The sequence below is a fragment of the Furipterus horrens genome, unplaced genomic scaffold (assembly GCF_987537825.1).
Source record: "Furipterus horrens unplaced genomic scaffold, mFurHor1.1.pri manual_scaffold_6, whole genome shotgun sequence".
Classification (NCBI taxonomy): Eukaryota; Metazoa; Chordata; class Mammalia; order Chiroptera; family Furipteridae; genus Furipterus; species Furipterus horrens.
The window spans coordinates 94,552,403-94,576,507 of record NW_028327176.1 but is presented as its reverse complement, the minus strand read 5'-3'; the positions used below and the strand labels follow the sequence as shown (position 1 = coordinate 94,576,507).

Genomic DNA, 24,105 nt, shown 5'->3' with positions numbered 1-24,105 from the left:
CCCACCCACTTCTATGCGGCTATTTAGGGCACACCCCTGAGCTAATGCGCAAGCGCCGTCCCTCCCCGCTCTTGGTCGGCTGTCTCGTTACGCATGCTCAAGTAGCGGCGGGAGACTCCACGGTATTTACCGCCGGAAGTTCGGCGGCCGTCACCAAAGAGTGCCGGTTCCGCTAGCTAGCTAGAGGGGCTTGTTTCCGCGTTACTACGGGGTGGTGAGCGGCCATTTTAGGTGTGTGCTCTTAAGGGCTGTGGTGGGATTGGCTCCGTGTCTGGTCTCGTCTGCTGCTCCCAACCTACCAGGGCGGGATCTGGAGCCCTTCCCTGCGGGGCGGGCCCTCCTAACGGCCGACTTCAGGTGAAGGGGTAACCCCGGTACGTGGGGGCTTTGAGCCAGTTTTCTTGCTCCTTCCCACGGGACGCCGGGACAGGCTTTATACCCTCGCTGACCCGCCCCAGGGGAGACAGAGAGTGGGAGGCTTCTTTAGACTCTTTTCCCTTACCCATCCCCCCCAAAAGAAAGGAGTCAGCTTTCCCTGAGAGGCCACTTTCCTTCCTTCCTTCGCCGTCCCTAGTTGCGGTCCCAAGTCCCTCCTTTTTTTTCTAGGCCCGGCCCACCGAGTTTAAGAGCGGTCCTAAATCCGCTCGGCGCGGGCGCGGGGAAAGGAGGAGGTGTGTCTTAGGGGCAGCTGCTCTTCGCTGGTTGAGCTGGCGCTCCAAGAAAGCGCGAAACGCGAGCGGTGCAAGGCGCTCTTCAAACCTAAGGCAGTTTTCCTCTCCTTGACCCAGAAGAGTTTTGTATCACTTCCTAAAGGCCGAACGAACTCACTGTCAGTGATAAACGTTGGGGGAAAAAATAAGTGGGTGGTCAGGGCGATCTGAATATAACATTCAGGCTGCCTAAGCATTTTTCCTTCCTTTTCCCTTCTAGCTGAGGAGACATTTAAATTTTGGAGATAGTAACTCGGTATCATGGCCAGCAGCCCTAGTGAAGATGCAGAAGGAAGCAGAGTGCGTAATAATTTATGTTGAACTGAAATTCAGAGCAATTGGGGTCAAACGCATACACTTAAATTAAACCAATAATTGTATTCTTTTTTTTTTTCCCCCTCTAGCTGTTTTATCATACAACCTAGACAGAGACCAGCCATCACTTTTTTTTTTTTTACACATGCTTTAATCCAGTGGTTAACTACTTAAATTCTGAGGATTTGGCTTTAAATCAAGAAAGTGGGGAGGGGTGGCAGATGTTAAAGGAAAACAAAGAAATAGTTTAGTATTTTTCTGTATCTAATAAAACATTTTCTTTCCCTTTGCATATCTTAGATCACGTATGTGAAAGGAGACCTTTTTGCATGCCCCAAAACAGACTCTTTAGCTCACTGTATCAGTGAGGATTGTCGAATGGGCGCTGGGATAGCTGTACTCTTCAAGAAGAAATTTGGAGGGCTGCAGGAACTGCTAAATCAACGTGAGTTTTGAAAACAGCTTAACTCTTATGCCCTGGCTAGAGCATCTTTTGACTTCCTGTTATACTTTAATTATTAAACAAGATATACATGTAAAAAGGGTGTTCTTAACCCCTGGGTACTTTTAATTCATCCGATTTTTTCCTCTGCAGAAATAGCTTCTAGTTTGGGTCCTTATCCCATCAAGCTTGACTTCTTATAAAAGGTTCTAATTTCTTCATCCTCCGCCATAAAGCCCTATTGGTAATATGCTACTTCTCTGAAAACCATAACTCTGAAGTGCTTTGCAAAGTCTACAGATATTAGCTTGGCATTCAAGGTCCTCTGTTCACCCATGCTGTATTTAGGAGTTTAGAATCCTCTTTGTTATAGCCCCCTTCTATCACTTTCTGCCAATGATTTTTTAAACGAGAGGTGTGTATTAGAATCATGTGGCACTTCTGAAACAGTTTCTGAGACCACAGTCCAGGCTCAACTCTATCAGGGTCTCCACTGGTGATTCTGATCCCAGCTTTTAAAAAAGCTATTTATTTCTACTTTATATTGTAGTTAAATATGAACATGCCTTCTCTATATTGGAAACTCTTATAATTAGGAACCTATGCTCTCCATAATTATGCTTAAACATTAGCTCTTTGTATGTAAAAAGATCATTGCTTAATGAACACATTTGGTTGGCAGAGGAAAACATGGTTGAGAAAACATGATTAAGAAAGTGGGAAGCTAAGGAATATGGTATTTAGAAAGGCTGATAAGGAGCAGAGTGTTCGTAGGAGACAACAAGTTTCTTTAGAATGGAAAACTATTCCTGAGACAAACAGATATGTAAAGATTTTTTAACATCTAAAAATGGAGATCAGTGTTTTGATTTTCTTTTTTCTTTTTACTATTAAATAACTTTTTCTTAGAAAAGAAAACTGGAGAAGTGGCTGTTCTGGAGAGAGATGGGCGATATATATATTACTTGGTAAGATGGGGCCAGTTCTCAATAAGTTTTAAGGATTGGTGGACAGATAGGCTATGCTGAATTTGTGCTGACTGTGATATTCTAGACAACCAAAGATGTTGAAAAGATTCTGATCTCATACCAGCTCAGGTCCAGTGTTGATGGCTCTTTGGAGCTCTGGGTTAGAAAGGAAGCTACATCCTAGCTCTATGGGAAAGAGTGCTGTGACGTCTACCAAAGACCTGTGTTCTAAGACTTGCAAAAGTCAGGGATGCTTTCCATAGTTTAATTCCCTCCTCCTCATAGTGAGATAGAAAAACAAGAATGTCTCAAGAGACAAGATTTCCCAGAGGAGTTTTTCTCAGTCTTCCCTGTCAAATGCACTTAGCTGCTTTCCTGCATACTACCTCAATGTGGGGTTCTTCCACTGTCCAAATGGTCTTCAGCCCCAGAAAGAGTGTGGCTTCTTGGTGATGGTGCTGGGTGACTTACAGCCAACCCACTATCAGGATTTGGACAGCAGACTAAGTGGGGTCATTTGAATGCTGTCTTTGGGGCTGATGTGACTTCAGTATTCAGAATGCTACCAGTTTCTCCTTTTTTTATAGAGAAACAAAAAGCAAGCAAGCATAGCTTCTAAATAAATAGACTTAACAGGAAATTTTCAGGTGGTTTGGGTTCTTGTTAAATATACACAGCTTATCTCTTGGAAGTGGCGTAAAGACTTTCACCTACTTTGCTTAAAAATAATACACAATAGGCACAGTCTGTAAACCTCCTGGGCTTGAGAAAAGGAAAGATTATATACATGGCAGTGTCTTAGTTTCTCAGGCCCTATTTAGTTGATTTTCCTGAGGGCCTCCCATGACTGGAAGGGACAGTATGACATTTGTCATCACTGCTGTAGACTATTCTGTAAAAATACCCTTCTTGTTTTACTTATCAGGATGTTGGAACAATCTGATGGCTTTTCTTTGGCTGTCATTTTGGACTAATAGAAGTTTGAATTTTTTTCTTTGTACTCAGATTACAAAGAAAAGGGCTTCACACAAACCAACTTACGAAAACTTACAGAAGAGTTTAGAGGCCATGAAGTCCCATTGTCTGAAGAATGGAGTCACGGACCTCTCCATGCCCAGGCAAGGAAATCTAGGGCCCTGAATGAAGATGTAATTGATGGGTGGGGCTTACTGTCTTACCCAAAGACAAATGATTTAAAAGCTTAATCCACACTACTTTTAAAAGTGGACTAATTTCAAAACTTTAAAAAGTCACCAGTGAGCTCTGGTCAAGTAGTTCAGTTGGTTAGAGCAGTGTCTCGATCCCCGGTCAGGGCACATGCAAGAGTCAACCAATGAACACACAAGTGGAACAACAAATTGATGTTTCTGTGCGTCTGTTTGTCTGTCTGTCTGTCTCTCTCTCCCTCCCTCCCTTCCTCCCTCCCCCCTGCCCTTTCCCCGCTCTCCTTCTTCCTTTCCCCTCCCTCTAAAAATCAATAAATTAAATTTTTAAAATCACCGGTGAACCAGTTGTCAGACCTTAGGCCAAGGTATACCTGTGTCTTAGCCTGGATTGAATGAATAAGGATAATTAACTTAAAATACACACCTGCCTCAACCTATGTAGTAGGGGGGAACCATTGTTAATCACATTTGTTAAGTTTCTGCAGTGTCCTCTGCCTGAAACTAAGCCTCTTTTCTTGAAGCAATGTAAGTAACCAAGACCAAGCAATTATGATTTCCCTGTGGGTCACTTCAGGTGTCCCAAACCTGTTCATCTTATGCAAAGAAAGTTGTAAATGATCACTACCTTCGAAACTGCATGCTTGTTGTCACCTTGGGCAGTAGCTAGAGGGTAAGTCCCTATCTATTGGGAACTTAAGGAATGATGGGGTTTCACTATCCTCTTTGCATCCTCTTCAGGAAATAGGCTTGGGGTCACCTCTCTTCCTGTCAGTCTAGTTTTGAGTCAGAGCCGACCACACATGCAGGTTTATTCCAAGCTCCAAGTTACCTAGGCAGCTACATGGTCCCTCATACACTGGTCCTTAATGTACTTACGGATTATGTATGAGAAACTTTTAATCACAGGTTTTTTCAGGGACTTACTACATTATATGCAATTAGCAATTTTAAGCCTCTTTTTTTTTTCTCCTTGAGATGTTGAGGATCAATAAAGTAACGTCTTAGAAGAAAGGTGCTAGGTAGTAGAGTTTGTGGGTTTTCACCAGAGTATTGCAAAGACCTGAATTGCAATCAGCTTGGCATTTCTCAGCATTCCATCTCAACCTCTTTTTTGTTTTTGCAGAGATCCTGCCCGTTTACTTTCTTTTTATCTTTCTTAACTTTCCATTATAAGTGTATTTTTAAAATGCCAGCCTTTTCCCATCTACCCACAGCTAGTTTTCATCAGTAGATCGAGGATAGTGAGTCTCCCGTGTCACCGCAGTTAACATTTATAAATGTTGCTTGAAATAATTGGGAAGTGGTAACCAGTAGCCAAAAGAGAAGTGACAGCTTTGGGATGTTAGGGCTGTTTAGGAACAGCCTAGAGTGACTCAAAACAGGAATTAACTTCCCAACTCTCACCATAGTTGCCTGCCGGTAAATGTGAAATCAGATCATTTGTTCTTATGCTCTGGGTGAATGCAACCTCAAGGAAGAGGGGAGGAATGATTTCCTAGATACCTTGAACACAACCAATGGAGATGTTTTATCTTTCAGGATTGGGTGCGGTCTCGATCGTCTGAAATGGGAAAACGTATCTGCAATTATTGAGGAGGTGTTTGAGGCAACAGACATCAGAATTACCGTGTACACACTCTGAACAGATGAGCATTTCGGATGCGTCCATGTTTTCCTGTGTCATCCCTACTGGGCCATACGACTGGGCAAACTGACCTAAAAAGTCCTCAGAGGAAAGTTTCATGTGACGTTGTCTGTGACACAGGCCACGCTGGGGTTTCTGTATTCCCGTGATTGGACTGGAACTCTGGAGGAGAGATTGCTTGGGAAATATTGATGTGATATATCCCCCTCTCCCTCCCAGTAGGTAGGTAGGCAGGTAGGTAGGTAATAGCCTGATAATAATTGGGGAACCAGATGTTGGGCCAAAGGACCCCTGTTTTGCTCCAGGATGCTACCTGATTTATTTGGCTTGTCACTAGGTGGCAGCATTGATTCTACTCTGCTTTTCAAGAGAAATTTCAAGAAGGATGAACATTTCAGTTAATTTTGTATCTTTCGGCATTTGTGCATTTGGTATTATCCTTATGTCATCAAATTTATCCTAGAAGAGAATTTTGAGGGTTTTTTGTTTAAATTACAAAAATGGGTTTTACATTGTTAAGGAATTTGTGGAGACAAAAAATGGGAAAATAAATATCTTGGGCTACAACGAGGTTTTGTACACATGTCTGTTATTCTGGACTTGGATAATGGAGGATTCACCTATAACTTAATTTGGAAAAGTCAGAGAGGAGGTCCTGTGGGACGAGCAGCAAGATGAGAAGAATGGACAGCAGGGATGGGTCAATAAACTGGAAAGGCAGGTTTTAAGAAACCCCTCATGGTGAACTCTGCTGTCCACCACATAGTTTCTGTGATTGAACCTGTCAGTTCAATCATGAAACATAATACATGTTAGATGCCTAACAAAGTGCTTAGTGCAGAGTAATGACTCAGCTCTCAACAAAATCCATATGAATCTTCTAAAAAGAAAAGACCTACTTCCCAAAATTTCTATTTTGGTAGTTGGGAGGTTAGGAAAGATGGGCCGGTTTCTTTGTGTTTTTTAGCTCTGGGGGATGCTGAAGTATAACCAGCTAAGAGAGCAGCACTTTGTCTGCTCTTGTTTTTGCACTGGGAGAAAAAGTTTCATTGATTTATCCAGTGGTTCAGTAACAGAGGTATTGGGAAAACCAGTGGTATTTTCTCCCCCTGCCTCCTTACTGTGGTGGTATGAGTTAAACAGCCAGACCTAATACTGATTTTTCTCCCTTGAGTGAATTCTGGGCCTTCATAGGACTTGTTTTCCCAAGTGTGAAAGAACTGGGTTTTAGAATTGGCTTGTTGAAACACCAGGAGAGCACTGGTTAAATATAACCTTTGTACTTTAGACTTACATTCTTATCACACTGCAGCCTGATACAAGGCAGCAGTTTCAAAAAGCATTTCATGTCTTTTGTACCTCTGTGCAGAACAGAAAAGTTCTCCATGTTATTGGGGTGGGGTAGTGCAAGAGCAAGTTCATTTTCAGACTTTTAGCTGTAAGGCTTTTCTTGAAGCTTCTGTGCATTATTAGGGAAAAGGATGTTTAAATACACAAAACTGGGAATGAGAGTGAGTGATAAAAGGACCTTAGAATTAAAGTATTTTACTAATTATGCAAAACATTGGTGTGGAAGGCTTCTACATAGAAAGGGATTAGGGCAAATTTTTGTAGGGAGTATGAACGTTTATTCTTTCAACAAAGCTTAGTCTTGTGGAGGACTGGCTATAAGTGGAATTCTGGGACTCAGCAAGGATGTGATAAAATGCTTTGTCATTTGCAGATAGCCTTGGGGTCAAATTCCAATGACTTACCACACTCAAAGCCTGGGAAAAGACATTGCCTTGATAATCAGAATGAACACATTATTCCCGGAAACCTAGTTAGGGTTTGGCAAACACCCAGAAATTCACATGTGAAATTTTACTTCTGATAGGACTCAAACCTTTTAAGAAATGAGAGTTTGACATCAGTCTGCCATCACCATCAAGTACCGAATGATGACTACCCTTATATTGTATAACAACATTGAAATCCTCCTACTTATCACCTCTGATTAATCAAGAGGTTAATTGCTTATTAATTGACTGTTGGGACATGGATATTTTATAAACAGATTTCCCATGCCTTTTGTTTCACCCTCTTATCATATTCCTTGTCTTTACAGGAGGCAAAGGCACTCAAGGCTTCTGAGAAGAAAATATTTAATGAAGGTCAAGACTCAGGATGAGATGTCTACATGAGAGATTTAGTATCCTATGTTGCCTAGACAAGTCCTGGTTTAAGTCTCCCTCCCACTTTATAATGTGGCTTGGTTCATAGCTTCGGAAATCCCTATTCTTGGGACTTGATCACTGTCCGTAGTTAACTTCTAAATGTTCAAGTTTCTTAAAACACCTGGTCACAGGAAAACCATACCACTTCTTTTATTGTTGCTGCTTATTTTTCTTTAGAAAAAACACAAATGCATTTCTGGACATATTTCAAAGATCTGCACACATCTTGGGTCTGAGGCTCTTTACCTTATGCAGCCCATTTTGGGGAGTAATTCGAACCCTCAGCCCCATCATGCCTGGTGCCCATATATGGTTGCTGTTTCTCCTTGCAACTCACTTCTTTCCCAAGAACAGCCTTAGAGAAAGATGCGCAGCTAAGATGATTTACAGCATGAGAAGTGTATTTTGAGTCCTCAGAGGGCCTTGTGCAGTGGGATTTGTTGGTGTCGAATGGCGTCCAGCTCCAAGTGGTATTAGGAAGTCAGGCATGTCCCAGATGGCCATACCTGTCACTGCTGTCTCTTGGCAGCAGGGAGACCTTGATGAGAAAACAGAAAACATGTTATTGAGAGTGCTGCTGGCCCCAAACAATTAAGAATTCTCTTGTTGAATTAGGGTTTCTGTGTGCCTTCCCCAACAAGTTCCTGAATTTCTCCATAGTCTCCTGTGATTATTGGTTTACTCAGGGTTGGATTCATTCCATTCATGTTTTGGTATGATTCACCCAGAGAAATCCCCAGAAGAGCTCTTCTTTAACTGTTTGAGTTGAATACATGCTTGGACCATTTTTTTGTCATTTTTTGAAAAGATGGACTAAGAAATAGGAAATCTTTCTTTAACAGATGCCTATTTCTTGGGAGTATTTTAATTAAGCAGGGTTGTTCTTTTGGGATTTTAGATAGCTATTTCATGCCAGTTTTTTTTAACTTGGTACATTTTAACCTTTTCTTCAGTAACATGAACAATTCAAATAGAGTACAGGAAGCATATTAATAATGGGTCCAGATAATACAGTTATGCACACTAATGGAAAGAGGCTTATAATGTGGAACATGTCCAATGATATTTCATTAAGAATAATTTGACTTAGAAATGGACTTTTCTATCAAACCAATTTATCTCTTTTATTTGTTTAGATTAGCATAAGGTACAACACTCAGTTATCCAAAATTAAAAGCTCTTTTAATTCTCCTTGAAATGTTTATTTTTTATAGCAGATTTAGCTATCTAATTTGACTTAATGGGGAGGAAAAAAAGGAAACAACAACACACAAATCCCTGAGGACTTGCTAGTTAGGCAACTAGAAGAAGCGGCCTATGACTGAAAGATGTTTAAGAAGCAAGTATACTAGGCTTAAAATTAACCTACCAGTCATCATTCTGTAGAATCTATGTAGGATTTATAATTATAGTGACAGTACCTACACTAATAAAGTCTTCAAGGAATTTAAAAGCTAATTTTGAATCTTCAGAAATCTGTTTTTATTATCATTTCACCACCCCTCAGAATGGTGTCTTAATTTATATGAGCAGAGTACCACATCACATTACCTGATCATAGTCTCACTGAAATCAATGAAGGGGTCTGCCTTTTTGTAAGAAATGGCTGAAAAAAGTGTCTCATGGACTGGCAAATGCTCAGCTAGAGAATTATCAGGCACCCTAAGTGCATGTCTAATAGCAAACACCTGCCAACATCGAGCTCCAAAACATGGATATTTTCAAATTGCATTTATGAAGCGGCATCTCTTTAAGAGCAAGAGATACCAAACATAAATTGAATATCTTAATGGAAACACACTACTTTTGTGTGTTAGTAATGTGAGTTATTCCAGAATTAAGGTTGTTTAAGGGGGTGGTGAAGACCGTTTCTCTATAACTGGAAAACTTTGATCAGTAACTCAGGCCATGTAAAGGGACTTAGTCATAGCATTGCTGTGGGAGCAAAGTAGATTAAATCAAATTTAAAAAATTTAAAAAAAAGTAAAGGATTCTTTACCCCCTTTCCTGAGGGTGATCGGCCTCTTTCTGTAAGAGTCTAATTTACCCTCAGCGAGAGGCCAAATTGGCCTTAATTGTGTCCTAATTATTTGCTTAAATAGCTAGTTTTTACTTCCATTCTCCTGTCCCATCTTGATATCTGCAGGAGGCTACTTCTGAGCTGCTGCCTAATTTGCAAATATTTTTTTTAACCCTTTAAACATTCCTGCATAGACGAACTTGTTGCTGCATTAGCCCCATTCCTGCGTTCAGCACTTATCTATGAGTTCTGCTGAGGTCCTCTCAACCTAACAAAAATGTCCTTACATTATACATTCACACAGCAGTCATTAGCCTACCTGAAAGCAGAAACATTTGTTTGAAAACATGAAAGCTGCTCTGGCCAAAAAAGAAGTTAAGGAATTTCAAAAGTATCAAAAATGAAACAAAACCTCCCCCCTCAATGAAACACCTGATTTAGAGAAAAAAATGGAATGGTAGGATTGCAAATAGGGGTGGAAGCAAGGCATCTCCAAGGCGTCCAGAATGGGCGTATGCTTAGGGGATTGAAATACATTTGAGGCTGTTGTTCGGTGGCAGGCCCTTGCGCCATCTAAATCTTACTACAGAAAGTCCTCTGTCTAATCAAAACTCTCAGATTCCCATCAACCTTAGGGTATTGCATGTTATGGGGAAAGTTAGTCTGATATGAAAGGGTAGGAGGGAAAGGATTTAGGGAGATGAATTTAGAGGAAATAAAAGGGGAATGGATCTTCTAGACTTTTTACAATGAACCGAAAGCAGAAAAATGAAATCCTTCCCATGGAAGATCTGACTTCACTGGTCCCACCTGACCTAAAGCCTTCTACCCAGTTAATGGAGTAATGGTGCTCTGACTCACGTGAGGCTGTGCGCCGTCGACTACTTCAGGATGTCGGCCAACTTTTCCTCATAGTACAAGAAGTTCTCCTGAATGTCCTCCCAGGGCTCAAAGGCCTTGGACTCACCCTCTTCCTGCTCTACAAAATTCTGCCAGATGTACTCGAAGTCCTGGGGCTTCATGATGCGGATCCTGCAGCCAGCCTCCTTCAGCTTCTTCAGAGCAGCTTGGATCTCAGGCTCCTCCCACATGAAGAGGCGCCCCACCAGGATGAGCAGGCGCAGGTTCTTGGTCTTGCTAAGGGTTTTGATGATGCGGTCAGCACAAGCTGCGCATGGGCTGGAGGACACGTACCAGGTGACATTGTACCGCAGGGCCGGGTCGAAGGTTGGCACAACGGTGTTGAAAAAGGCTTCCTCTGCGTGGGCAGCTGCATGCTCATCCTCTAGGTATCCCCGGGTTGCCTGCACTTGGCCTCCCTTGTCCTGCACTTCAATCACATAGCAGAGGAAGGTCTTGTTCCGCCCGGAACTGTACTCCACGTTCCGGAACTGGAACTTGAAGAAGTTGACCGGCAGCCTCTCCCTGTGGGTCAAGCAGACAAAGGGACGATGATGAGCTGTTGTTTCTAGGGCCTGCCTGGAGTAGGTAGCTATCCAAGATCTCAGCATCAATGACAAAAAGGCATGAAAGATCCCAAAGGGTTTATCTGGAGTAAAGGGAATTTGCAGTGAGGTGTGCATTCTGCTCGCCCTGCTAGGAAGGGTCTCTAAGCACTCTACCATCACTTGCAATGCACAGCACATGCCTACATTCCTAAATCAATGACTCTTTAACCTGGCTCTGCATTAGAATCACCTAGAAGGCCCTACAAACAATGCCTGGGGCCCACACAAAACCAATTAAGTCAGAACATCTAGTGGGAGGCCCGGGCATCAGCGTTGCTCTCCAGATGATACTCAACTGTGGCCAGGTTTGAAAAGCAATGTTCAAATAGTAATTTTACAAAGTAGCATGTTAATTTCTCACGACACAGCAAGATTTCACAGAACATTGCATGCTTTCATTCCTTCTCCTTGTCATTCATTTATGTTGCATCTTTGGCATGGAATAGCCCACAGTTTGCAGTGTCATGCACTCTAGTGCCTTTTTCTCAAGTCTGTTATTTCCTGCGTGTGAAAGAAGAGTTGTCACTTAAGTGTCCAAGAATTTTTTGTCTTTGAGGCCACACTACTTAAGGGTATCTTGATATGATTTAGCTGTCATATAGTATTGAGTCATTTCAAAGTCATGAAAGATTTGGCACCTGCCCTCCAGATGCTTATAATCTAGCTGGGTTCTTGCTGGACAGAGAAGACACAAATAAGCTGAAAACAATAGAAAATGCTAAAAATGAGTAGGTAGAGTGAAGGACATACGAAGGCTCTTGAAAGTTAAGCCTTGATTCAGGAAACAATGGGGAAGCGTTACAGGTTCTTGAGTAAAGAACCACATAATAAAAGTCATGTCCATGGAAGAGGACTGTGGTGGCTTTAGGCAGGCAGAGTGAAGCTGGGGGAAGCCTGAAGTGAAGACAGCCCACTTGGTGTCTGAGGACACCAGACTGGGTGATGGTTATGTCTAGTGGCTTCAAGGGGGAGATGCATGATGAGAAAATTAAAACAGAAAGAAAATACCAGGTATTTCTTTGAAAAGTTTCGTAGTAAGAAGAACGGGAGAGAAAAGCAGAGGGACTAGAGGGCATTGGAGTTGAAGATTGTTTTTTATTTTTATGTATATGCATGTGTTTTCCTAAAATGGGAAGATATGTGCAGGTTTGAAGGTCAAGGAGAATAAGGAGGCTTTAACAGGAAAGACTGAAAATGCTGGAAGGAGCCCTGGCCAGGTGGCTCAGTTGGCTGGAGCATTGTCCCGACAAGTTTGACTCCCGGTCAGGGCACAGACCTAGCTTGCGGACTCGATCCCTGCTTGGGGCAGATAAGGGAGGCAACTGATGGATGTTTCTCTCTCACATCAATGTTTTTCTCTCTTTCCCTTCCTGTCTTTCTAAAATCAATTAAAAAATAAAAAACCCATATCTTCGGGTGAGGATTAAAAAAGAAAGAAAATGCCGAAGGAGAGCAGGTGATGAGTACCAGCTGGACAGGTTGAGTGTTTTCTTTCTAAAAAATGTAATCTCTGGGGAGTATTTGAGAGCGTGCTTCTCAGCATATGTAGTCTGTTGAGCTCAAATAAACTCTTAAAAAAAATTCCCAGAATAAAAATAAAAATGTAATCTTTGTAGCTACCCCAGAAGATACCCTGTGGCAACAATTAACTTCGCTGTTGCTTCTCTCTCTGCCTTCTGTTTCCCCAAAGAGGTCACCTAACTCCCTGGGCTGCAGGGGAGTCCCTGGTATCCCAGGGCCTTGGCTTCTTAGGGGTTAGCAGTGGGTGCCAAAGAGCTGAGTAAACTTGAGCTATTTCCCTTCCCCCCTTCACCAATTCTTCTCTATCCAAGTTTCCATATCCCTTGCTGGCAAGTTAAGTTTCCACTGCGGGGATGGATGTGTTTGAGGACCCAGAACCAGGGATTCCTTTGGGTACTATAGTTAGCTCTCTAAGCCCCCTCCGTCTCTGGTTGGATGTGTTTATTGTTTATTTACCATTTTGGGAGAATGAATGGCCTGATGATTCCCCTCTCCTCTTTCAATCCCTGCTGGTATTAACTCACCCTAATTAAGTTCACCCGTGCCCCCAGACCACTCCTGAACTTTCCCAGTTGCTAAATGATCTTTTCTCTTCCTGGAATGGGTTTTTTTTTTTCCCTCCCAAGAATCACAGAAATTACTTTCTTGCCCAAACTTTTTTTTTTGCTTTCAAGGCCTTTTGCCAGACCACCCCACATTACCCTGAGTCTGATCTAGAGTCACGTGTAGAATGGATTCTCAGAAGTCCTCACTAATATTGTTGATTAGTTCTATGACTTTAAGCAAAACAATGGATAAGGAAACCAATTTTACCATAGGCTAATTGATACAAACAAGACTTAAGTTCCTATGGCATCTCATCAACATTATAATGAAATGTCATTGAAAGAAGTGTGGTTATTAGAGGACCTGCTGTGTTCATGACTGTGTGATTGGCTTGGAGGCTTCCGCAATGGCTGTCTGTGGTCCCTCAGGTTTCCTTCTGGAACCCGCAAAACTATCGCTCCAACCTGGCCAAGTACAGTCCAGCTGAGTATGAATTTGGCCCAGTGTGCAATTGCAAGTTGGCCGGATGGTTTGAGACTTCTGCTTTTTTCAGCCCTTCTTAAGCTTTGATGTTTTTCCCTCCTCCTCTCTCCTGGGAGGACCCAGAGAAATGTGAAACCCAAGGGAGAGGAAGAAATTTCACCTCTATAAATACTGTTTTTCAAATCATCTAGCCAGCAGCCTCATGGTCTGCCCTGTCCCTCAGCAGAAACAACAGAGGAAGACAAGAGATGCCTCAGGAAGGACAGTGCTTTCAAACTCTCAGTCTCTCCTTTGGGCCTCCTCAGGGACTGACTTTGCTTGGCTGCTTCTTTTTGGTCTTCTGGAAGGAACAGAAAGATCTAATGAGGTTCTTTGGGAATTCCTACAGACCAAAACAGCTAGGCCCTTCAGGGAAACCAGGGAACAGAGTTGGTAGAGGTCTGAAACTTCCCCAGGGAGCTAAGACAACCTGATCATCTCTGGTGATATTACAGAATCACAAAATAAGTCAACACTGTTATGCCCACTAGTAGAAGAAAGGAAATAGTGACACTTCTTAAATAATCATATTTTTTTTCTAGTAGCATGATATGCCTGAGGACCATATTTACTTATACTCCCAACCACAGCAGATACTTTATTGCTAAAGGGGGAGGTGTGTGTGCGGACGTTGGAGTGATGGACCGGATAAAGATGAGGACGGTATGTTTTCTGCCTGGGCTCAGTCACTTCTTCAGGCACAGAAACCAACAGCATTATTCCTACTCCCACTCTCAGCAAGCCCCCCCCTTTTAATAGGCTTTATTGATTATGCTGTTACAATCGTCCCAATTTCTTTTCAGATAGCACCTCTTTAAGCACCATTTCCTCATACTTTCTGCAAACAAGGCCATTCACAGTTCATCTGCGTAGACCCAGGCTACTGGGCATTGCAATTCTCTAGACAGGAAACTGAGACTCTGAATATGCAGAAAAAATTGGGACGATGGTCTGCTTGGTGGAGGGGAAGGAATGTGAGTGTGTGTGTGTGTGTGTGTGTGTGTGTGTGTGTGTGTTTTCCCTCCCGTTCACATTTAAAAACATTTGCATCTCCTAAGCATAAATCTATACAGGGAAAAGCAACCTGGAGGGCAGTAAGTATTGGTCTGAGATTAAACATTTGCTCCAAGATAATCCATGAAGTGGAAAATACACTCACAGGTAATTGAGTGTTGACTCATTTTAGCTTTCCTTCACTAGACCTTTCATGACCTGTTTGAAAGAGACAGAATTTCCAGTTCCTTTCCCCTTTTCAGAGCACTTTCAGAGTGGATGCTAAGGAGTGGGCCTAGTCAGAAAGAGGAGCGGAGAGAAGCAGAGAGTTCTAACAGACTGACTTTCTGGAGCTGTGAAGGGGTTTGGTGGGGTGCTTGCTCTTGATTTGCAGTTCTGGATAGGATTCTGCCCAAGGCAGGCCCTCAGCCCGTCCCTTTTCCCTGGGTGTACCATCTTTACACTAAGCTTTGACCGTCCCTTTGCCCTCAGTGGAACCAGGGTGGTCAGAGGCGGTGACTATCTTCTCTATGCAACAAACCTTCCTGACCTGCTCCAGAGTCTGGGGTAAGGTATGAGGGGCTTGTGGAATTAACAGTGGTGTCGAAGGGCTGTCACTCCTTGCCTGTCCCTTTTCCTCTGAACCCTGCCTTGTCTGTCTGTGTTCTTCTCATGGCCAGAGTAAACTTCTGGAAGCCAAAGACGTGGTAGGAAGGGAGTCATTGCCTGTACCATTTATCTGTGTTCCAAAATAACCTCTTTGATAGCAGATGCAGCTTCATGCAAAATCATGTGCAACATAGCTAGAGACAAAGACAAACACACAGGTGCTGCCAGCAGAGCCACAGTCACTCATCACTGGGATGGAGAGAAGGGGAGAACACCCATTCTGGTTCCCCAGAGCTTCCCTAATGCATGCTGAGTCCAGAGGCAGCCGTGGGCCAGTGAAATTCTCTTCAGAGCCTAGTGCTGCTGGATCTTCATACACCCTGAATTTCTTGCCTTGAGAAGTTCTCCCTGCAGTGGATTACCTAGCCCAACACCTGGCAGAAAGACCAACACACAATAGGTACTCATCATTAGTTCATTCCTTCATTCAAAAACAAATATTTATTGAGTACCTATTAGGAGCTAGGGATTAAGCAGTTAAAAGGCAAAGTACCTGTTCTCATGGAAGTTAACTACGAATGGAGGAAGTGGGCAGTAAAGAAATGATTCCTATTCAGTAAATATTTGTTGACTATAAAAGACTCCTCTTCATGGCTTTTTTAGACACAGTGTGATGATATGGAGTCAAGACAGTCCTGTGGTTCATGCCCTGCTCCATCCACTAGCTTTGGGCAAATTACTCATCCCTTTAAAGTTTGGTTTCCTCATCTGAAGGATATGTTGAGTAATCAACCCCTCAGATTTTGAACAACTGTAGACACTCAAGAAATTAAACCTAGTATTGATGGATGGTGCCCTTAGGGCCTCAAATCTTATCCCTCAGCACCCTCGGGCACTACCAAAACTCATCCCTTCGCTATTCTTGCTCTCATTTTCAGAGGGTCCTCTCAGTGGTGTGCTGATTTAGCACCCAGCAAGGTGAAAAAAAGAGTGAAAAAAACCCTGATCTCTAACTTTGCTGACTTCTGCAAACACTCTCATCATGGAGACTTCAAGAACATGGAGCTGGGAAGAGAGACACACAACCAACTCTCAGCCAATGTGAGCTGCCTTGGGCACACCACCTGCAGCCTGAGACCCTTTTCTAACACTTTCCACCACATTATTTCATTAATGTTCTTAGGTCTGCTCTCTCTCCTGAGTTTCCTATTCAAATGTGAATCATGACAAGTGTGATATGTCTCTCCCTTTATTCTTACTTGGTACTCTCTCCTCCCTTCAGACTGTTTGCTGAAAAGCCACCCGCTCTTCTGCCAGTTTGTGGCGCAAGTTTAAGGAGCAGTATGACAAACCCATTCCTGTGGAAGTCCAGGCCAAGAGAGGACCTACTTGGGACTCCTTTGACTCCAGGGCATCTGGAGGGGGAAGGAGAGGAAAGCCTTCCCTCATCCTGTCCCTGCACAGACACAGCCTCACCTCTGGGCTATTTTAAGCCATATGTTTACCCCAAGGGGCCCAGGAGACAGAGCTACACAGCTGTTACTTGTGGCCAGGAAACACTCAGGGCCCCACCTCCCTCCGGAGCTGCTCTCAGAGCACCCAGAAAGCTGCCCTGCCCCGCCCCGCCCCCGCCCCATGCCTCTTTTCTGAGCCTTGGGTCAGGGAAAGCCTCTGAACCACACTACCCTGCAGACGGAGACAGGAGGAGTCTGAAGTCTTGGGCAAGCCACTCAATCTCCCTAACTCAGTTTCCACTTCTGAGAGTGGCAGTACTATGTCTCCCTCTTCCAGCAGTGTGCTGAGGGGTGAATGAGCTCAGGCATGTGGAACTATGCCGTGATTATAAAGACCTGGAGAGATGCAACCCTTTAGTATCCACACCCTGGGACTCCAAAGCCTATTTAACTAAATAAACAGTCTAATTCTGTTTCGGACCTACCCTGTCCTTGGGCTGGGGAGATCACAATACTGCACAGAGTGGGTGTTCGTGTGCGTGTGCGTGTGCGTGTGCGTGCCTGTGTGACCAGGACAGCATGGACCAGTGTGCTCAGGTGTTAGAAACAGACTCTCCTTCCATAGGGAGCTCCTGGAATCAAGGACTATCAGGTCTGGTGGCTCTGGGTTCTCCCTATGTCTCTATTAATCTGTACCCGTGGCTTTTTGATCCTAGGTTGAAAGCAAACATTAGTTGCTTGGACATGAGCGAATGCAAGTTCAGAGGCTCTACCCTGAACTCTTGCCTCCAGAATTAGGAAGCATTTTCCTTCAAGCTCTCTTAGAAATCTGAAAATATCTGAGCCGGAAGGAATCTTAGAAATCAGCCACTGTAACCTACTCATGTTACAAATGAAAAGACAAAACAAAAAACAAACAAACAAAAAAAGAGGCCAGGACTGGACAGTCACTTGCCAAGCTTAAAACAGCAGGTCCAAATTGCCACCCAGGGCTCCTTCTGCCCCCTCGAGGCAGCATGCCTCCATTCTTTCTGAAGTTTTTTAGTGCATCCCTAATCTGCCTGTGGGCCCTGCTGGACTCCTGAGAAGGAAACCTTGGGGCTCAGGAGGAAATGTGGCCCCACATAGCCCCTATTTTGTTCTTTGCTTAGGAACTTAGCAGGGTCTTCTATGGAAGGTACACAGAGGGAAGAGGAGAAAGACCACTTGGTATTATTCCTGGAGACAGCACGATGTGGACAAGACAGAGGGACCCTATATGTAGCCACCTCTTTGGGGCTTGAGACCCTTTGCTCTGGGTGCTGGTTCCTCCCAGCTGTGGCTGCAGGGGTTAGAAGACCTCCTTTGTCCAGAAGCTCCTGGCCCTGGCCTGTTACCTGTGCTGTGACCTTTCTGTTTCTCTGGGGGTGATGTGGACAGTCCCTGGGGACACTCAGAAAAGATTGGACAAGGACAAAACTGCTTCTCACTCAGGCTTAGGAAAGAATGGGTCTGCCTTCCCTGCTTTAGGATCTTCTTCCGAGAGAGGCTCTAAAAGAAAGAGCAAGAGACATGCAGATAGAGGAGAGGCCCACTCAGGAGCAGAGAGAGAAGCGGAGGGAGGAGGTCCTCTGGGGTCATATTTAAATGTTCCAGTGTCGTCCTATGTCCTTACCAGGTTCCCTGGGACTAAACAACCTCTACCCAGAGAGGCAGGTGATGTCCCAAAACCAGGAGGTCTCAGAGGTGGTTTCATTGCCTCCAAGGAGCTCCTCCTACCTCCCCTGATTAGAGGGTCTATGGTGTCACCTCGAGAAGCCAACCGAGGTTTGCTGTGTCCCTGGCAGCCCCTACCATGACATCTGTGCACTCTTACTGTTCGACCCTGGCTCCTACTACTACCATCCTAAATCCCCCCAACCTGTCCCCAGCCTGTGCTCTTCTAGGGAGGAAGATCCCAGGCCACACCAGCTCTCACCCTGTGACGATCTCAAAGGGTGGCAGTTCAATCAGCTCCTTCAGCTTCTGGGGGTCATCCAGGTTCTCCAGATCCTCGCCATTCTGGGAGGCAGGCGCAGAAGCCTCAGCGGCCTCTTTTTCCTGGGCCATGGAGGGGCTGTGGCTGGGGAGTCACTGAAAGAGAGGAGAGGCAGCGGCCCTGGCCAGGGTCTGGCAGCGAAGTCCCAAGCAGCTGTCAGCAGCTAAATCTGCCGGGGATGACAGGCAGAGGACTGGGCAGGCCAGGCTGAGTGTGCTCACCCTCCACCACAGGCTTTATAAGCAGAGGCCTCCCGCTCCTCCCCCAGGCCCTCTCCTTCTATCTTTTTATAATTGAGTGACAGCGGGTGCCAGGATGGGGGGAATGGAAAATCTGGCCATGAGTATCCCCTATTTATCAGTAGGCAAAGACAGGAAGCTGGCAGGTGGGGATGGCTTGACCTGCTCTTCCTCCCTCACCACCTCACATACATATTTATATTCTCTTCCTCCTCCTCCTTCACCTTATACCTTTCCCTTTGTTTCCCACCCTACTTCCCCAGCTTCTTGAGGTGGGGGGTTGTGGAAGGGGCCCCAGGGCAGGCACCCTAAGATTTAGGAAGAAAGTGCTCTCAGAGGTTTAAGCAGGATGAGGCTTGTGCTGACGTGGTTGCAAAGAGATGCAGGCCAGTTTGCTTGAGGAAAGCTGGGTTCCGGGTGGGATAAGAACTGCCAATTTGGAAAGAAACTGAATTGTTACCCAAGAAGGGTAGATGTTGACTCGCCTGTTACAGACGCACAATGCAATGATAGACTTGGGAGAGCCTCCAGTAGTAACAATGCTGCTTGCCATTTACTAAGCTTAGAGTTTTTGAAATATGCCAGAAAGTGAGTTTAGTGGTTTACATGTGAAATTGGACTTCATGCTCTCAGCAGCCCTGGGAGGCAAGGTGTATTATCTCCATGTTACACATGAGGAAATTGAGACATACAGAAGGTTAGGGGCCTTGCTTAAAGTCATCAGCCCATAGAGGCAGAGAAGGATTAAAACACAGGCTTTATTTTTATTACTATTAAATTTATTGGGGTAGCATTAGTTAATATGATTATTCAAATTTCAAGTGTATCATTCTGTAATACATCATCGGTACAGGGTGGGGCAAAAGTAGGTTTACATTTGATCATATGGAAAATAATACAATAATTAAAATAATGATACAAGAATAACATCTGTTTCCCATACTCACAACACAACTGTAAACCTACTTTTACCCCACCCTGTATATTGTGTTGTGTGCCCACCACCCAAAGTCTAGTCTCCTGTCACCATATATTTGACCCCCTTTATCCTCTTCAACCTCCCCTTCCCTTCCCCTTTGGTAACCACCATACTGTTGTCTGTGCCTATGAGGGTGTTTGTTTGTTTTGCTTGTTTGTTTTTTTCTTTTGTTGTTTTCTGTTTTATATCCCGCATATGAGTGAAATCATATGGTTCTTGTCCTTTTCCATCTGACTTATTTCACTTAACATGATAGTCTCAAGATCCATCCATGCTGTCGAAAATAGCAATATTTCATCCTTTCTCATGGCTGAGTAGTATTCCATGGCATATATGTCCCACCTTTTCTTTATCTGATCATCCACTGGGGGACATTTAGGTTATTTCCATGTCTTGGCCATTGTGAATAATGATGCAGTGAACATAAGGGTACATACATGTTTACAAATAAATGTTTTCAATTTTGGAGGGTAGATACCCAGAAGAGGAATTGCTGCTCACATGATGGTTCTAGTCTTAATTTTTCGAGGAAGCTCCATACTGTTTTCAGTAGTGGCTGTATCAATTTACATTCCCACCAAGGGTATATGAGGGTTCCCTTTTCTCCATGTCTTCTCCACCACTTATTTCTTATCTTATTGATAATAGCCATTCTAAAAGGTGTCAGATGGTATTTCATTGTGGTTTTGATTTGTATTTCCATTATAGCTAGTGCAGTTGAGCATCTTTTCATATGTTTGTATGTACTCTTGGGAAAAGTGTCTGATCAGGTCCTCTTGCCCATTTTTAAATTGGAGTGACTGGGGTTTTGTTGTTGTTGTTGATGAATTGTATGAGTTCTTTCTATAATCTGGATATTAGCTCCTATCAGAGGTATTGTTTGTAAATATCTTTTCCCATTCAAATGGTTGCCTTTTGTTTGTTGATGGTTTCTTTTGCTGTGCAGAAGTTTTTTAGTTTGATATAGTCTCATTTATTTATTTTTGCTTTTCTTTCCCTTGCCTTTGGGGTCAAATTCATAAAACCCTCTCTGAGACCAACGTCCATAAGTTCAGTATCTACATTTTCTCCTATGTATTTTATTAAAACCCAGGCTTTTTACTCCAGAGGCCACACATTCAACCACAATGCTATGTTTCCTCTTAGTCAGTTTTTTAATTCATTTGATAAATATTTATTGAGTATCTACTATGTGCCAAGTGCTGTTTCAGATAGCAGGGATATAGCAAAGAAAAACACAAATGAAGATCCTTGCTCTCATGGATATTGAAGGGGTTGGACAATAAATAGGATGAGTAATACATATGATCTATTTGGTGGAGCTAAGTGCTAAGGAAAAAGGTAGGGAAGGGGGACAGAGTGATGAAGGAGGGTGTTACATTTTTATAGGATAGCAAGAGAAGGACTTTGAAAAGGAGACAGCTGAGAAAAGACCTGAAGGAGGCAAAGGAAATAATAATATGGATATTTAAGGGGAAAGTGTTTCAAGGAGGAGAAGAGCAGATGCAAAGCCCCTGATGTAGGAATAAGCAAGGGCACCTCTGTCTCTGGAGAGTCCTAGGAGATGAGGCCAGAGAAATAAATAGGGGCTAAATAGGTTGGGGCCTTATGGGTTATTTTTCTCTGAGTGAGATGGGAAGCTACTGTCTTTGAACAGATGAGACACATAATCTGACTTAAGTTTTTACAGAATTGTTCAGGCTCCTTGTTTGAGAACAGACCAAAGGTGAGAAAGAGCAGAAGCAGAGAGACCAGTTATAAGCCTGTTAAAACTAATGAGAGATGGGGTCCCTAGAGCAATCCCTGAGCGGGCACAGTGTTGGAATATGGATGGATGGTTTTTCCAGTTCACATGAGAGGTACTTAGCAGAAGCCACAGGTTATCATATTTGGAGCAGTGCAAAAACTCTGGAACACTTTCAGGGCTATGGAAGGGTGGGGTCAAGGTCACCTAGAGGTTGAAAATGAGGAATGGAAGAACACTGGGGGACTGGGATGAACATAGCTCCCAATGGGATTGGCTGGAGGAGATAAGAAGGTAGGGGACTCTTTTCATGACCTGACTAGAGAATAGGAGTCAGGGTGGTTTGAAGGATTTGGGGCTCTCTTCTCCAGAGACTTCTGAGCAGCATGGTACCCAAAGATGCCCAGGTATTTTTGTTTGCCTAGAATGGTCATAGTTTATACCTGTTGTCCAGGCATAATTACTACTAGTGCCTCTCTCACCCCCAATTTGGCCCAGTATAGACAAAAAACTATATGGTCATCCTAACTATTGGGTTTATTACCTAAAGCATTTGGATACAGAGATTTTTCCAGGGGCATAAAGCACACGATAGTCGTAGGAGTTCCTGTGTCCACAAAGAAAAAGCAGTGATAGCTGATAAACAGCAAGCACACATTATTATCATCTCACAAACACACAGCATTTAAATGCAAAAGTTGGCTTCATTATTTTACTTCATCCACATTTATCGAGGGGTCCTATGTGCCAGGCACTGCGGTAAATATCAGGAATACAGAGATGAAGAAGACCCTGCCTCACCGGGAGCTCCCAGTCTTTATGATCTTTGCGGCACCATCAGGCACTCCATGTGCATTGTCTCACGTAGTCCTCACACCTATCTCACACCGGAGTGTATTATGGGCCTTGTTTTTCAAGTTAGGGACCTGCAGTTCAGAAAGGTGAAGAGACTTGTGCAAGATTACATGAGGAGGTAAGTCCAGGTCTTCTGAGCTTAGGTTTGAATTTCTGGGGCTGCACCCAGCTAGCCCGGATGAATTATCTGTATTCCATTATCAACGTTGCAGCTACAGTGATGCGCTTAGTTCAAGGCAGGAAGGGTAAAATGCCTGGGCCAGGGGAGGGGTCCTTTAAGTTCGCTGTTCCCCTGTGGGAAAGACTTCTTTCCTTGGCTGTGATGTATAACCCTGGATTGGGAGAAAAGAAGAAAATCCCATGTTTATATCTTCATCTCATCCCTTGATTCACTCCGTGATGTTGGCCGAATCGCCTAGTATCTGGGCCTCAGTGTTCGCACCTGTGACACAGGCTGAGTTTCTGCTCTCTATTCCAGTATGGTCAAAGGGATGGAAACGAGGAAGCAGGGCTGGCTCATGAGGACCAGCAGGGAGGAGATGAACAGTGTGGTGAAAATGTTTTGATGGTGATGTTGGGAGGTGGTGCAAAGGTGGTCCCAGGCTGGTCCTCTCTGAAGAGGTGACCTCTCACTCCCACCATACCACATACAGTTTTTCCTTTGACACTTGAGTGAGTGCCCCAGACTTTCCCCTGGACTGATGACTGACGGCTTCCTTTTCCACTGCTCCTTTCCAGGCCCCCTTCCCCCATCTCTGGAGGCCCCCTGACAACTCTGGCTATTTATGGCACCTCCTGAGGGCCTAAATTCTTGGCTGGTCCTTGTCTCTTCTTTCCAAGTAAGACCAGTTTCCCTTGCTGGCCCCAGAATGCAGCAGCTAATCTGGGGTATCAGATGCCAGGAGCCGGATTCCTCCTCCTGCAGCTGCCACTAGACTCTTTTCAGGGTAGGCATTCCCACCCCCTCACCCCACCATGGTAGTGCTACTGAGTAAGTTTCTATCAATATCACCCTCCTGCAAGGGAGGAAACTGGGAAATAAGGTATCTAGTTTAAGATCATACAAGAAATCAGTGGGATTCTGGGATTTGAACCCAGGTCAGCCTCCAAGTTCCATGCTTTTGCCACTATGTTATCCTGCCCAGAGTTCAGTCACAGTGAGAGCGGTCACTAGCACAGCCCTGACTGAGGGCCAAACACTGGTCTAAGCAGGTCACATAAATTAACTCATTTAGTCCTCACAAGGATGTTGGGGCAGGTAGTAGTATTATCTTTTTTTTTGGGGGGGGTGGTAAGGAAATTGAGACCATAGAGATTAAGTGACTTGCCCAAGGTCATATAGCTAGTCATGCTCTTAACCCCTTCACCATTCAGTCCCTACTGCTACCAGGTCTCAGGGAGGCCAAGCTCTGACAGAAGAGGGGCAAGAAGGGGACTTGGGGAGAAGTTCTTGCAGGGAGATTAGGCTCTGGAAGCAATTGGTGTATGAGGGAGGGGGTGTGTGTAGGGGGTATAGGTATAGAGACACCAGACAGCTGGTGAGTGGGGATGGAAACCAAAAAGAGAATTCTCCCAATCTGTCCCTGTGGGCCCCAGCCGCCTCTGTCCAGGTGGCAGTGGCTGGAAGGAGCTGGGT

General features: G+C 44.1%; 2 protein-coding genes across 10 annotated transcripts; one reads left to right on the top strand and one right to left on the bottom strand.

The window, feature by feature from the left end:
• The first annotated feature begins 73 nt into the window (after nucleotides 1–73).
• On the top strand, nucleotides 74–5,816 carry OARD1 (O-acyl-ADP-ribose deacylase 1). 9 transcript variants are annotated; one of them, XM_090282369.1, is made up of 6 exons: nucleotides 74–122; nucleotides 931–1,010; nucleotides 1,326–1,470; nucleotides 2,377–2,435; nucleotides 3,441–3,553; nucleotides 5,141–5,816. In XM_090282369.1, the coding sequence occupies exons 2-6, from the start codon at nucleotides 972–974 to the stop codon at nucleotides 5,241–5,243; spliced, it is 459 nt and encodes a 152-aa protein (XP_090138495.1). In that variant the 5' UTR covers nucleotides 74–122; nucleotides 931–971; the 3' UTR covers nucleotides 5,244–5,816. The 9 variants fall into 9 exon arrangements, with proteins under 9 accessions (XP_090138495.1, XP_090138497.1, XP_090138493.1 ...); XM_090282367.1 differs by lacking the exon at nucleotides 74–122 and adding an exon at nucleotides 135–231; XM_090282365.1 differs by lacking the exon at nucleotides 74–122 and adding an exon at nucleotides 135–374.
• Nucleotides 5,817–7,373: 1,557 nt separating this feature from the next.
• Nucleotides 7,374–18,888, bottom strand: APOBEC2 (apolipoprotein B mRNA editing enzyme catalytic subunit 2). Its single transcript, XM_090282364.1, has 3 exons — nucleotides 18,593–18,888; nucleotides 10,344–10,907; nucleotides 7,374–8,000 (listed from the first exon to the last, which is right to left on the bottom strand). Exons 1-2 carry the CDS (start codon nucleotides 18,721–18,723, stop codon nucleotides 10,364–10,366), a joined length of 675 nt encoding a protein of 224 aa, XP_090138490.1. The 5' UTR covers nucleotides 18,724–18,888; the 3' UTR covers nucleotides 7,374–8,000; nucleotides 10,344–10,363.
• Between the last annotated feature and the right edge of the window lie 5,217 nt (nucleotides 18,889–24,105).